We start from the raw sequence: 15,670 nt of genomic DNA on the forward strand, positions 1-15,670 counted from the left end.
TGCAAACGCACCGGGCCCCCCTTTAGCAGGGAGGTGATGGGAGCTGCTACCTGTCCAAAGCCCCGGATAAACCTCCGGTAGTAATTGGCAAAACCCAAAAACCGCTGCACCTCCTTCACCATGGTGGGAGTCTGCCAATTACGCACGGCTGAAACGCGGTCAATCTCCATCTCCACCCCTGACGCGGACAACCGATGTCCCAGGAAAGAGATGGACTCCTGGAAAAACAGACATTTCTCCGCCTTCACATACAGGTCATGCTCCAACAGTCTACCCAGCACCCGACGCACCAGGGACACATGTTCGGCTCGTGTAGCGGAGTATATTAGAATGTCATCAATATACACCACTACACCCTGTCCATGCAAATCCCGGAAAATCTCGTCCACAAATGATTGGAAGACTGAAGGAGCATTCATTAAACCGTATGGCATGACGAGGTACTCATAGTGACCCGAGGTGGTACTGAATGCTGTCTTCCACTCATCTCCCTCCCTAATGCGCACAAGGTTGTACGCGCTCCTGAGATCCAATTTTGTGAAGAATCGCGCCCCGTGTAATGACTCCGTCATTCTAGCAATCAGAGGGATTGTAATCTGATTGAGACCACGGTAATCAATACACGGGCGTAAACCCCCATCCTTCTTCTTCACAAAAAAGAAACTTGAGGACGCAGGGGAAGTGGACGGCCGTATGTATCCCTGTCTCAGAGATTTGGTGACGTATGTCTCCATAGCTGCCGTCTCCTCCTGAGACAGAGGATACACATGACTACGAGGAAGCGCAGCGCCTACCTGGAGGTCTATCGCACAATCCCCCTGTCGATGAGGTGGTAATTGAGTCGCCTTCTTTTTACAGAAGGCGAGTGCCAAATCCGCATACTCAGGAGGAATGTGCATGGTGGGAATTTGGTTCGGACTTTCCACCGTCGTTGCCCCTACGGAAACACCTACACACCGCCCGACACACTGATCAGACCATCCCTTGAGAGCCCTCTGTTGCCATGAAATGTTGGGGTCATGAGATGTTAACCAGGGAAGCCCCAACACCACAGGAAATGCAGGAGAGTCAATCAAATACTACTGTATAATCTCCTCATGGCCCTCCTGCGTCTTCATCTTAAGTGGCGCTGTGACCTCTCTAATCAATCCTGACCCCAAAGGGCGGCTATCTAGGGCATGGATGGGGAAGGGCACATCAACTGGTACAATAGGAATCCCTAACTTATACGTGAACCGGCGATCAATAAAATTCCCAGCTGCGCCTGAATCTACTAGCGCCTTATGCTGGGAGTGAGAAGAAACCTTGGAAAACACAACTTTAATACACATATGTACAACAGAGAGCTCTGGGTGAGTTGGGTCCTTACTCACCTGGAATGACTCATCAGTGTGTTGCCTACCACCTCGATTCCTAGGAGACCCTCCCCAGCACCGAACCGCAGTGTGTCCTCTGCGGCCACAGTTGGTGCAGGGGACGGCCTCTCTCCTGGTCTCTCTCCTCGTCTCCCTAGCACCAGCACCCCAAGCTCCATAGGGCTCAGCTCGGAAGTGCTGGGGGATGGAATGGACGGCCCCAACTCCGGACGTCCGCGGGTAGCCAACAGGGTATCTAGGCAAATCAACATGTCCACCAGCTGATCGAAGCTTAGGTTGGTGTCCCTGCAGGCCAACTCCCGACGAACGTCCTCCCTTAGGCTGCACCTGTAGTGGTCGATGAGGGCCCTCTCATTCCATCCCGCATTGGCAGCCAGAGTCCGGAAGTCCAGTGCGAACTCCTGCGTGCTCCTCTTCCCCTGTCTGAGGTGGAACAGACGCTCACCCGCCGCCTTCCCCTCTGGGGGATGATCGAACACCACCCTGAAGCGGCGGGTGAACTCCGCATAGTTGACTGTAGCGGCGTCTGTTCCCCCCCACTCGGCGTTGGCCCACTCCAGTGCCTTGCCGGACAGACAGGAGATGAGGGCGGACACGCTCTCGTATCCCGAGGGCACCGGGTGGATGGTTGCCAGGTAGAGTTCCACTTGGAGCAGGAAACCCTGACACCCGGCCGCGGTGCCATCATAAGCCCTCGGGAGCGAGAGCCGAATCCCACTGGACTCCGGAGGTGAAGCGATGGGTATAGCTGATGGTGGTGGTAGCGTTGGAGGAGGTGTGGGCAAACCTCCTCTTTCCCATCGCCTCAAGGTGTTCATTACTCCTTCCATGGCGGTGCCGAGATCCTGGATCATGGCCGCTTGTTGTATAACACGCTCCTCCAGTGATCCAGCTGGCACCGCCGCTCCTGCTGACTCCATGGTGGTGTGTTATTCTGTCACGCGACGTGTATGCGGTAGCGAAGACAAAAGCAGGACAGAGAGCGGCTGGCAACGTTTTTTTACTGAACACAGTAAAATCAACGTACAAAAACAACAAACCTCCAAACAGGGAGGAAAGCACAAAGACCCGTACATACAAGAACTGCCGGAATGACAACAAAACAATAACACACAAAGTACCAATGAGAGACAGGGGTTAATATAGAGAATACAATCCAACATAATGGGAAACAGGTGTAAACAATAAAGACCAAACAAGACAAACACCGAAACATCGATCGGCAGCAGCTAGTACTCTGGGGACGACGAACGCCGAAGCCTGCCCGAGCAAGGAGGAGGAGCAGCCTCGGCTGAATCCGTGACAGGTACTGTATGTTGTATGTCATAGTAGTTCCTTATAAATACCTTTGCTGTCTTTTAATCAGGACTGTTTGCTGATTTGACAATTCAAATAAACTGTTGTTTTTCGATACGATCACTATAAACTGTAATAATGACATCTATCTATTTATACCAGTACTACACTGTACTATATATACCACATGCACTGGTTTTCATATATCTTATAGCCTACATTGTAGGAGTCATTTTGACTTGCCTTGCTATGTCATTTCATGTGTTGGGTATATGTTATCTGTCTAGGGATGTTTGAACTTGTTTTGTACACTAGAAGGCACTATATGTTGGGTCAAGGGTCTCTGGTCACGTATAATGCAGCCAATTCTGATATTTTTTCCACTAATTTGTCATTTGACCAATCACATCAGATCTTTTTCAGAGTTGATCTGATTGGTCTAAATACCAATTAGTGAAAAAAATCTGAATTGGGCTGCCTGTCTAAACTCAGCCTAGGTAGCGCAGAAGTCTGGTGTGACTTTAAATCAGAGGAAATGCTCAATTAGTTCGTCCCCCAATTTAAACGCACACCAGCTGCCAATGGAGTACTGATGGGGAAATTCAATGCATGTAGTGGCTAATCCCTGAGCCGCCACTGTTGAGAGCAGTTAATGACGCAAGTCAGTCATTTGAAATATGATTTTTGAATGACGCAAGTCAGTCATTTGAAATATGATTTTTGAGATAAATTGATTGGCTTCTGTCACGTAGTTAATAATCTAGTTTAGTAGATTTTGTTTCTAAAGAATCCATATGTTCTTCTGAAATAAATTATGAACACAGAAATACTGGACATTTTTAACTCTTATGGTGGCGATTTGACAAAATGGTGTTGAATTGGACTCGCATTTTTCTGGTCTTGGTCTTGACTCGGTCTCGGACCCCTCATTGACTCAGACTCGATTCGCTTCGGTCTTGGTCTTGAATCGGTCTCGCTTTAGGTGGTCTCGAACACAACACTGGTATAAGCCCTGCATGACGATAGCTGCCAAGACTGGTCATAAGCAGGGTTGTAACTGTCGATCGGAAAATTACTGGTCATCGAGGGTCTCGAAGATGAGGAGGGAAAGCATACGGCATCACCCAATTTTTCATGGGTGTGTCAGCTCTTCCACCCCAAAAGGCATGGGCACTGTCTTTTGGGATGGGGTCTCCCAGGGCCCTCATAGGGGCGTCACTTATACCAGGCTGCAGCAAGTCAGTCTGGATCGATGCGGGAAGCGGGCTCTCTCAGGTCAGAGCATCCAGCGCCATGACCTAAGATGTCAGGCAATATATATATATATAATCCTGGGCAGTAGGACAGCTACGTAACTGGTACTGTATGTCTTGGCCCTGCTCCATGGAGGAGGGTTGTCAGCTCCTCAGCTCCTCAGCTGATTGCTCCCGTAAGATGGGGAGGCAGAGCAGGCAGTGGCCCAGCTGCATGAACCAATCACAGTAAAGAATGGGACGAGGAAAAGTCAAAGCTTAGTGGACTCGAGAGTACCAGATAGCTCTCTGCCTTTTCTCTAAGATCCAGAAAGTAAAGTAAGGAATTACTATACTGACTGATCTCTAACCCAATGGAGAGTGTTCTCCATAACAGAGCCAAGTCGTCCTTCCCATATAGAGGGAAATACACGGCTAGAGTAAGCCCTGGAAACCTGTCCTCCCGTAGAGTGGCGTAGCTAATATGGTTAGGGTTCCCCTGCCTTGTTGTACAGAGTAGCAGTGCCCTCTGGTGGGAAAACCGGAGCGGCACATACCAGAGCTGGCTTGACTGTGATAGCTCGCTCTATAGCAGTGAGAGGGAAAAGGCCATAGGCAAGGGGAAAAGGGCCACAGTAGATGGCAAAAGACAGATTGCAGTCCTGCTCCGTGTGTCAGTGAGACCGGAAGGAGAGATGACATGCAGACTTCTGCCCCTGGCTGAAAACCTGAGAAGATCCCTGGGGGAGAGCCTGAAGGAGGGAGGCACTCGGGGGGAACAAAACGTGTGTCTCCTCCATTTTCTCATGTGAGCACGGTCACTAAAGTGAGCTGCTGCACAGAGAATAGGTTTCTGTCTAAACGCAGCCCTGCCTTCCCACTGCTGCGAACTCTGAGAGTGGAAGGAGTGACAAGCGTTAAACTCAAAGAGAGAGGGTAGGACAGAGAACCGTAGGCCTTGCACTCTATACTTCTCAGCCGCTAGGGCTGCGCCCTAGGTTGGCCGAACCTTCTTACCTCCCTTAGCAGAGTTAGGAGGGCGGATCCATGCTGCGGCTGTAGCATATAGACTGCTTCCCTACAGGTTTGGCCTGGTTCAGGAGCCTGAGTCTTGGCAGACTGCTGCGTCGCCGGGGATCTCAGTCCCCCAAGGCCAGCTTGTTGTCCCCTCCCAGCTGTGAGGCTGGGGCGAGATGCAGGAACCAACGGGCTGCCACGGGGCCCGGGTCTGCGTGGCAGGCAGAAGAGGGAGTGCCTTCCTCCCTTTCAGCAAGCTAGCCAAGTTAACCTTGCAGCGTGGGCTAACAAAGTCTTAATAGCTAGCTGTGAAGCTAGCTACCAACGGAGACTGAGAAGTAGAAAAACATTTTTTTACACGAAACAAAAACCTTCCGGTTAGTACTCAACCTCTCAACAGGGTCTGAAGACAGGATCTGAAGAAGTAATGCTCTTTGTGAGGAAGAGAAGCGAGAATAATGTCTCCAATGAATAATTGAAAGAGAACACGTTATATAAATGCAGTGCATGGTCAAACTTAAACAAATTAACTACAATTTATAATGGCTTTATAGGGCATTTATAAGTCTTCAAAAGCACTACAAGTCATTTATAAGCAAAGTCATACTGCATAAAGGGTGATATAAAAGGCCATCTGGTGCTTCGCCAATAAGGCATAACCCTTATGGCACCACTTATACGGTGAGTCGATATTCACGTCATAAGAAGGAATTCCCCTCGACCACGCCCACAAATTGGGGAAAACAAACATTCTTTACTATTGACCCCCTTTGTAAAAGAGACAACTTCGTCGTCGAAGTTTAGTGATACTGAAATCACAAAACATGCCGAAAAGCTGCTGGGTTGTTCAATGTACATGTACTAACCAGGTCAAAAATCCCAACCTATGGTTCGCAATGCTCCCACGTAGTGAAATAGAGCTTGTGAGACGAGCCCTCTGGCTTCAGGCTATATTCAGCATGGGGGAGTGGGAAATGTGGGGAACCGGTGTCCAAGTAGGTTAAAAAAAAATGTATGCACGCATGACTGTAAGTCGCTTTGGATAAAAGCGTCTGCTAAATGGCATATTATTATTATTATTAAACGTAGCTATGTGTGTGGAAATTATTTAATCACAGGTAAGACATTTAACTTGTTTAGTATAGTCCGTTTGTAACTGGACTCACTACTTTTAGCTGTATAGTCCGTTTGTTTGTGTTTTTGGTCTTGGCTAGCTTAATGTTCCAGTTGGTAGCTAGCTAGCACTCACTCACTCACGTGGCTGCTAGCATCGTCATGAAAAGGGGCATGAGGGAAGCCCTATAATATTATGTTTTTCTAAGTAGTGAGAACGCCTGGGAGCAGGCAATGTTGAAAAGTAATCTTTAGACATGCTGTACTTTTCTTAAATGTAGTTTTGTAAATGACTAAAACAAGTAGACAACAATATTTTTGTTGTTGCTGTGAGCCAATGGGGTAACCTAGGTAACCACAGGTTGTTTTCCCCACAGACAGGGGCGGTGGCCACAACGTTATATCCAGAGGTGGGACAAAGTCATTGTTATGCAAGTCACAAGTAAGTCTCAAGTCTTTGCCCTCGAGTCCCGAGTCAAGTCGAGTCAAAGATGAGGCAAGTCCCAAGTCGAGTCAAAAGTCAAAGCCATCAAGTCTCAAGTCGAGTCCAAAGTCCTACATTTTAGTTTCGAGTCATTTCAAGTCCTCTTAGCAAGCCTTTGCAAGTCATTACAAGTCCTCGTAGCAAGTCTTCTCGAGTCATAAGGCGCAAGTCCAAGTCAAGTCACGAGTCATTGATGTTAAAGTCCAAGTCGAGTTGCAAGTCTTTGTACATTTTGTCGAGTCGAGTCTGAAGTCATCAAATTCATGACTCGAGTCTGACTCGAGTCCAAGTCACATGACTCGAGTCCACACCTCTGGTTATATCTAATACCAATTCGGAATGATATTTGCTTCTGAAGAGTTTGGAAGCATCTATATACGGTAGGTCTTATAAATGGTTTATGGTGTGCAGAGCCGGTGGTCTAGTGGTAAATCTCCTGGCTCAAGACACATATACAGTATGTAGCCTATACCACTCTCCCCACCAGAGATCAAGGTTCAAACCCAGCTTTAACCCTTCAAGCTGTTTGTCCAATCTGTCTGTTTCCCCCTCAGTCATTTCAAATCTGGAAAATATGAAAATGGAATTCCACTCTCCTTTTAAAAAGGGGTTATAAAGGCTTCATTAATCCTTAAAAGTTGTGGTTTGTTTAAAGTGGGATGATTATTATTATCATGATCACAGGGAAGGTAGAAGGGAAGAATGATGATCCGAAATGGGGCAGTTGGGAGGTTCTCTGGAGTTGCACCAAAGCTGAGTGGCCTCCCCCTCCAAGCTCACATGAGTGGGGATATGGTGATAGGGAGACAGGAGTGGAGGTCCTCTGGTTCTCCCACGTGAAGGACAAAGCTCTCTCTGCTGGGTGAGTGTGAGCAGCAAGTCCCCCTAGGGAACTCCCATGGCCCCCTGTTCTCATACCCACCCACCCAACAGTCCCCCTAACACACACATGCACGCACGCACACACACACACACACACACACACACACACACTGTGCTGTAACCTTAAACAAGCTCCCAATTGAGCTCCCATTAGACAGACGCGGGTAGCACAGTGTTGTGTGTGTGTGTGTTGAAGGCGATAGGGGCTTACCCTTGTTTGTTTTGTAAGTCCCCTCTACCCCCGCTCTTATCTTCCCACCCCTGCCCCCTTACCCCTACCTTGGCACGCATGCCGTCTGCAAGTATTTCAGACACACAGTGGAGCTTTCTGGAGCACTGCCGGAGATTCTCATCCCCTTTCTTCGGGGGGCTGCGCTTGGCGTTGGGAAAGCATGAGGACTTGGAAGAGTAGCCAAAGTGGCGCGCAAGCTGCAAGAAATCCAGCGTCCTGTCCTGGTTGGTAATCAAAGTGACCCAAAGATGTAGGATCTCCCCCCGGCTCACTTCGGGGTGGATGTCAAATCTGCAGGATGAAAAGATGAAAAGAGAGAGACATAGAGGGAGAGAAAGCACAAGAGAGTGAGAAAAGGGAGATAAAGGGATGGATAAAGAAGAGGGGGACAATTCCCACTACATATAGATGAATAACTACTATCTCACAGGGTTTAAGGGCCCCCTTTTTGCTTGCCTACTCTGCCCCCCACCCACCCACCCACTCCCCCACCCATCCCCCCACTCCCCACTTCACCAATAACAATGCCAAAACTTGGCAGCCAACCCAACACATAAGCAACAGTTTCCCATCAGAGAGCAAGCAGCTATCTTAGGCCTTGTTGGCATCGACCGGAGGCCAAAGAATGGGAAGCACTGTAAGAGAGCAGACATGAATGGGTCTGTAAGAAATGTAAAAAAATATATATAAAAAACTTGTCTACACCGTTATACTCCCTGACTCTCGGCTCCATGAGAATATGTCATTGATGAGTAAATAAGTTGAACTCATTTGACCCAGATCATTTAACTTTTCGTTATTCTATCTTTATATAGCCCATGTAGATGGATATATGTGAGATATAAAAAAAAATCTAATGACAAAGCCTAAAATATATATATATAAAAAAGTCCCCCCCCAAAAAAAAAGGATTGAGTGGAAAATATTACTGATAGCGGGAGTATCTCGGAAGGGAAAGCTTTAACCGGCTAGATGTGGTATATTAGCTGTGGACCTTCTGGATTCTGACTACTAAGTTGTTGTACTAAGACTCTGGAAGGGTAGGGTGAGGGTCCCCCCTGCCAAGGGATGAAGGGTTTACCTTTTCGCAGTTGGCACGACCCTCAATGTGCTCACCCGCACTGAGAATCCCAATGCCACGAGATTATGCAAATCCATGGAGATGTCCTATTCAACACTACCTCTATTTAGGGCAGCCACTGGGATATTCCAGTCAAAATATGAATAGACAGATAAAGGAGGGCAACGATATAAAGGAGAAAACAAGTGGGAAAGGGTCAAAAGAAGACTCAGATAAATGAACAATACATTTTTTCAAAATGTTCCCCAAACTTTGAAAAAGTGTCCCCAGTCTCTTAGTCTTTGTCACTCTTCTTTGGTAGTGGGATTCTGAGAGACATGGAGCCCAATGCAGAACAGAGCATGACATGGGAACACCAAAACAAGCGTGCAATACGCCTTTGAAAATGGTCTGCCTGCGCTCTCAAGAAAAACAAAATCACAGTAAACGCTTTGTTATTCATGGGAAAAAAAGAGCAGGCTTGTTAACTCCCACAATTAAGGCATCATTTGCCAGGAGAAAGTGCTGCTTCTGATGGCCATTGTTTTTGTGGACAAAAGGTCTCCAAAGCGACCCTAAGATCAGTGCCTGTGACTGTGTGAGTATCGCGAGGGTGGCTTTGGTTATCTTGTGGCGCCACAACAAGGGGCCTTGTGTCACGAGGAGAGACAGGGTTGTGTGACATCTGAGAAGTACTAAAAATGAATCAGGTGATTTGACATGGTGGTAAGACAAAGAGGCAGTATGCTGCATTCCATAACTCCGTGACACCATTGAGAAAAACTCACAGGAACTGGGGGCATATAATGTTTTTGAGTAATTTCCCAAGACATTACCTGAAGAATAGTATAATTCAGGGGGGAAAACGTTCAGATTAAAAGCCTTTTTGTTACAGACTATTATATCAGTATGTCTAAACACCAATAAATTATTCATATTTTGAGTTATTTTTTCCATCAAAAGAGCTTAGGTAAAAAATTTTTGAATTAAAACAAATGTAGAATTACTATGACTACTCAGTTCTGTGGAAATAAAGATGAAAATGATGTCTGTCAAATGGCAAATGATTACTGTAGATAACAAAACACAATATTTTCAGTTGCAGCAAAGTTGAGGATCTAAATTAGTTCAGCAAACTAAACACATTGTGGGGTTGACTCAGCTATTGGAGTTGCAAAGGCAAACTTCAATAACTACAGTAAGTTCACACAACATCATTTTTTAAATTCAGCTTAAAGTGAACAAACTGCCTAGGTTAGTAAAGTATTCCATGTCAGCTCAACATGTTTAAGTCCAGCAAACTTAGACATTTAAACAGTTACATTTTTCTTTCTTTTACAGTGAAGCAAAACAATATATAGGCGATTAAGAGAAACATTTCACATTTTAGGAATGATCTTTGTGTTTGTTGTGATTCATAGGACTTTACCGTCATATTTAGGGCATCATCCCTTTACCAGTGAATTGAAATTATGTGTGAATATATGTTCATTTATATTCACATACAGTTTTTACTGTAACTTGATACAATGATCATATTGTGTTTATGATAATTAACAGGATTTATGAGAAAGACATGGGCTGCGTCACAAATAGCATCCTTTTCCTTACATAGTGTACTACTTCGGTCAAAAGTAGTGCACTTTCTAGGGAATACGGTGCCATTTGCGAAGCAGACAGAATGTTCCTCTTTAGAAGCTGGTAGAAGGTCTCTTGACTGAGGCGTTTGGTGTTCTTCTCATCCAGCTCCTCAAAGACTCGCTCTGCTGCCTGGTAGTGGTTCTTCACCAGGGCCTTGATGATCTGGAACAGCTATTGAAAAGAGATAGATGTGCCGCATCTGACATTTACACCATACAGTCTTTAAATTCACAATGGAATTCTATGGATGTCAATAGTGTCAACTTATGAATCTGGCAAAACATATGACATCTATCACACTCATTAACAAAAACTCATTTTTTTACTACTACTATTACTACTGCTGCTGCTGCTGCTGCTGCTACTACTACTGCTACAACTACTACTACTACAACAACAACAACAACACTCTTAGAAAAAAGGTTTCCAAAAGGGTTCTTGGCTGTCCCCATAGGAGAACCCTTTTTGGTTCCAGGTAGAACCCTTTTGGGTTCCATGTTGAACCCTCTGTGGAAAGGGTCCTACATGGAACCCAAACCAAATCAAATTGTATTTGTCACATGCGCCAAAAACAACAGGTGTAGTAGACCTTACTGTGAAATGCTCACTTACAAGCCCTTAACCAACAATGCAGTTCAAGAAATAGAGTTTAAAACATATTTACTAAACAAACTAAAATTGCATCATCTGTGGATCTGTTGGGGTGGGTCGAGGGTTTCCGGCATGATGGTGTTGATGTGAGCCATGATCAGCCTTTCAGAGCACTTCATGGCTACCGACGTGAGGGCAACGGGGTTCTACCTGGAACCAAAAGGATTCTACCTGGAACCAAAAAGGGTTATTTAAAGGGTTCTCCTATGGGGACAGCCGAAGAACCAATTTAGGTTCTAAATAGCCCCCTTTTTTCTAAGAGTGTAGTATTACTACTACCTTTTCTACTGCTGCTAATAATAATAATAATAATAATAACAATAGGCTCTTATTTTGACTACGCAAGTAGGAAAGCTGCTCAAGCAGGCAGAAATACAGCCGGTATGGCACGTTTTGCATCATATGAGGGAAAATCATCAACGGCGAATCGATCAGATACACATGAAAACATGAAATGACACCGGGAATCGATAGTACATCACTCAGAGATGCACAAATACGATACAATATTCAAAATGAGTGAATCTTTCCTTTAAAGGTACAGAATATACAGTTGAAGTCGGAAGTTTACATACACTTAGGTTGGAGTCAATAAAACTTGTTTTTCAACCACTCCACAAATTTCTTGTTAACAAACTATAGTTTTGGCAAGTCGGTTAGGACATCTACTTTGTGCATGACACAAGTAATTTATCCAACAATTGTTTACAGAGAGATTATTTCACTTATAATTCACTGTATCACAATTCCAGTGGGTCAGAAGTTTACATACACTAAGTTGACTGTGCCTTTAAACAGCTTGGAAAATTCCAGAAAATGATGTTATGGCTTTAGAAGATTCTGATAGGTTAATTGACATCATTTGAGTCAATTGGAGGTGTACCTGTGGATGTATTTCAAGGCCTACCTTCAAACTCAGTGCCTCTTTGCTTGACATCATGGGAAAATCAAAAGAAATCAGCCAAGACCTCAGAAAAAATATTGTAGACCTCCACAAGTCTGGTTCATCCTTGCGAGCAATTTCCAAATGCCTGAAGGTACCACGTTCATCTGTACAAATAATAGTACGCATGTATAAATACTATGGCACCACACAGCCGTCATACCGCTCAGGAAGGTGCAAATAAATCCCAGAACAACAGCAAAGGACCTTGTGAAGATGCTGGAGGAAACAGGTACGAAAGTATCTATATCCACAGTAAAACAAGTCCTAAATCGACATAACCTGAAAGGCCGCTCAGCAAGGAAGAAGCCACTGCTCCAAAACTGCCATAAAAAGCCAGACTACGGTTTGCAACTGCACATGGGGACAAAGATCATACTTTTTGGAAAAATTTCCTCTGGTCTGATGAAACAAAAATATAACTGTTTGGCCATAATGACCATCGTTATGTTTGGAGGAAGGGTTGCTTACAAGCCGAAGAACACCATCCCAACCGTGAAACACTGGGGTGGCAGGATCATGCTGTGGGACTGGTGCACTTCACAAAATAGATGGCATCATGAGGAAGGAAAATGATGTGGATATATTGAAGCAACATCTCAAGACATCAGTCAGGAAGTTAAAGCTTGGTCGCAAATGGATCTTCCAAGTGGACAATGAACCCAAGCATACTTCCAAAGTTGTGGCAAAATGACTTAAGGACAACAAAGTCAAGGTATTGGAGTGGCCATCACAAAACCCTGACCTCAATCCTATAGAAAATCTGTGGGCAGAACTGAAAAAGCGTGTGCGAGCAAGGAGGTCTACAAACCTGACTCAGTTACACCAGCTCTGTCAGGAGGAATGGGCCAACATTCACCCAACTTATTGTGGGAAGCTTGTGGAAGGCTACCCGAAACGTTTGACCCAAGTTAATCAATTTAAAGGCAATGCTACCAAATACTAATTGAGGTATGTAAACATCTGACCCAGTGGGAAGGTGATGAAATAAATAAAAGCTGAAATAAATCATTCTCTCTCCTATTATTCTGACATTTCACATTCTTAAAATAAAGTGGTGATCCTAACTGACCTAAGACAGGGAATTTTTACTAGGCTTAAATGTCAGGAATTGTGAAAAACTGAGTTTAAATGTATTTGGCTAAGGTGTATGTAAACTTCCGACTTCAACTGTAGCTTTGTGGGTGAACCGACCAAATTCACATGGGAATGTGTGTTACAGATATGTCATTATCATTGAAAGCAAGTGTGAAGAACCGTTCTATGTGCATTATTTCTATGCTTCCCGTTTCGGTTTTGAGTCTTCTGACTTTTTGTTTTGCACACCAGCTTCAAACAGCTGAAAATAAGATATTTTTGGTTATTGAAAATATATTTCACAGTGGTTTAGATTGTTCAATGATTCTCTACACTAGTGGTCACCAACATTTTCTAAGTCAATATCACTTTCTGAGTCAAAATGCAGATTTTTTTAAAAAACATTACTTAAAAAACATAAGCCTATGCATCATTAACCAATTCAACAGTTCTGTAGCAATGAGGTTTGTGCAGTAGGCTATAGGCCCAATACATTGGCTATGCTTAAATTGGCCTGCCAATGTTGTTCTTCTCAGACCATTTAGAAATTATATTTTTTAAATGTAGGTATATGATCACACTGGCCATAGATAATTTGTTGTATTACTTGTGAGGCACAGCTGAGTGAGCATAATAATTAGATTTTTTTTTTACTGGACTGATGGTCTGCATCTGATGGTCAGTCTGAGTCGATGGAGGTAGCAGCGGTGAGGCTGCCTCTCACCCGAGTGACGTGACTCACCGTCCCTCCGCTCTCCCTCCCTCCTCTGAGGAAAGGGGACACGGTCTTCCAGCTGATGGCGAAAACTCAAGTCGCACTGCATTATTTCTGCCTCATGCACCAATTCATGTTGTTATTCCTATTACCAGAGAAAGTAAAATATTCCTTGATATTAAAACACACACAAGCCGCTAATAGTAACAATGCAAGCTTATCGGAACACTTTGCTATACTCCTTTATTGCAGCTGCAGTGCTGGTTGTAGCGTGAGTGGAAGTAGGGAGAATGCGCATTTTATGGTTTATAAAAGTGTTGAACAAAGTGTTGCCAGTGCTGAATAACTACTTAAACATGAATTTACTCATAAAACAGCAGCTCTTTGCTGTATTCGTTGAGTCTCTCTCTAGTCAAAAGTTTAGAAATCTCACAGTATAAACTTTGCTGTGCGTTCAAGGCTTCTTTTTACAGTCTATGGCTCGAGGAAACTGTGCAGACATGGTGATCTGAGCTATCTGATTGGCCAGCGGTAGGCCTATAAGTGCACTTGATTTGCTCTCTGGGCCTGCCGGGTAGGCGGAGTTCTACCTTCAGACATATGAAATGGTTGAAAAAGCCTTCCCGGCGCAAGGGCTGCTGAATCAAGTGCACCTATCACCAACAGCGCAAAACAAATAAATACAAAATAGGAGTGCTAGGCTTTATCTTTGGGTTTTTTACAGAAATGTTTGGTGATCAACTAGGAATGCCTTGGAGATCAACCAGTCGATTGCAATCGACCGGTTGGTGACCACTGCTCTACACTATACAGGTAACTGCCAAAATAATGGAAACACTTGTGTAAATGAGGGATACAAAGTATATTGAAAGCAGGTGCTTCCACACAGGTGTGGTTTGTGAGTTAATTAAGCAATTAACATCCCATCACGCTTAAGATCATGTATAAAAATGCTGGGCAGGGCATTATTTTGGCTACCATGGCTATGTCCCCCATAGGATGACATCGACCCTATCCACAAGGCACGAGGGGTCACTGAATGGTTTGATGAGCATGAAAATGATGTAAACCCTATGCCATGGCCATTTCAGTCACCAGATCTCAACGCAATTGAACCGTTATGGGAGATTCTGGAGCGGTGCCTGAGACACCACCATCAACAAAACACTAACTTATGGAATTTCTTGTGGCAGAATGGTGTTGCGTCCCTCCAATAGAGTTCCAGAATCTATGCCAAGGTGCATTGAATCTGTTCTGGCAGCTCGTGGTGGCCCAACGCCCTATTAAGACGCTTTATGTTGGTGTTTCCTTTATTTTGGTGGTTACCTGTACATTGTTTTGTCACATAAACTGAAATTAGGCGAACGTGATAGAACTTTAGGAACCAGATAATGACGGCGCTATTTCTACATATTGCGCCTTTAACCGTTGAATATGCAAAAGAGAAGATATGAGGAAAAGTCCATATACCTGTGCCACACTCCGTCCCCGTCCCAGAATCCCACTCTCCTCATTCACGAGTTGCGCGTTCAGACCCTCCTGCTCTCCGTTGGTACGCCCCAAATTCCCAGCAGGACTTGCCTCGAAAAGACTGGGAACTCCTATCCTGGAATTCAATTAACAGAGAGATTATTTCAGTCTCAATTGCTCTGTTTTGTGCTCTGGGAGATTCTGTTCACTTGAAAAGGTCGCTTGAAGAATGTCTTAAAGGACAGGAGAATGTAGCAGTGCAGTGAGTCTCTTAATAAAAGCAGGGGTTGCTTTGTGTCCGGGCCCCCAAGCCTGCACCTTTTTCACACATATGCTTCAATGGCCCAATGACGCACATACGCAAAGCGACAACATGAATCAGGAACGAAGACATGAACCGCTTTGAGGCAGCCTGAAAGGACGTGTGATGTGGTCAAACAGTTTGAGGGCACCTGACAAACTTGACATGCCAGTCAACCAT

At 44.8% G+C, this 15,670-nt stretch overlaps 1 protein-coding gene across 1 annotated transcript in view; it reads right to left on the minus strand.

Moving 5' to 3' along the window:
- si:ch211-197n1.2 overlaps positions 1 to 15,670 on the minus strand; it is a 28,356-nt gene extending 12,686 nt beyond the window's left edge. Inside the window, exons 1-4 of the mRNA XM_045206310.1 lie at positions 15,642 to 15,670; positions 15,190 to 15,325; positions 10,371 to 10,504; positions 7,680 to 7,923 (exon numbers count right to left, since the gene is read on the minus strand). Coding sequence (XP_045062245.1) covers positions 7,680 to 7,923; positions 10,371 to 10,504; positions 15,190 to 15,325; positions 15,642 to 15,670 — 543 coding nt within the window. The remainder of the gene's footprint in view (positions 1 to 7,679; positions 7,924 to 10,370; positions 10,505 to 15,189; positions 15,326 to 15,641) is intronic.

Source organism: Coregonus clupeaformis, chromosome 22 (genome assembly GCF_020615455.1).
Source record: "Coregonus clupeaformis isolate EN_2021a chromosome 22, ASM2061545v1, whole genome shotgun sequence".
Classification (NCBI taxonomy): domain Eukaryota; kingdom Metazoa; phylum Chordata; class Actinopteri; order Salmoniformes; family Salmonidae; genus Coregonus; species Coregonus clupeaformis.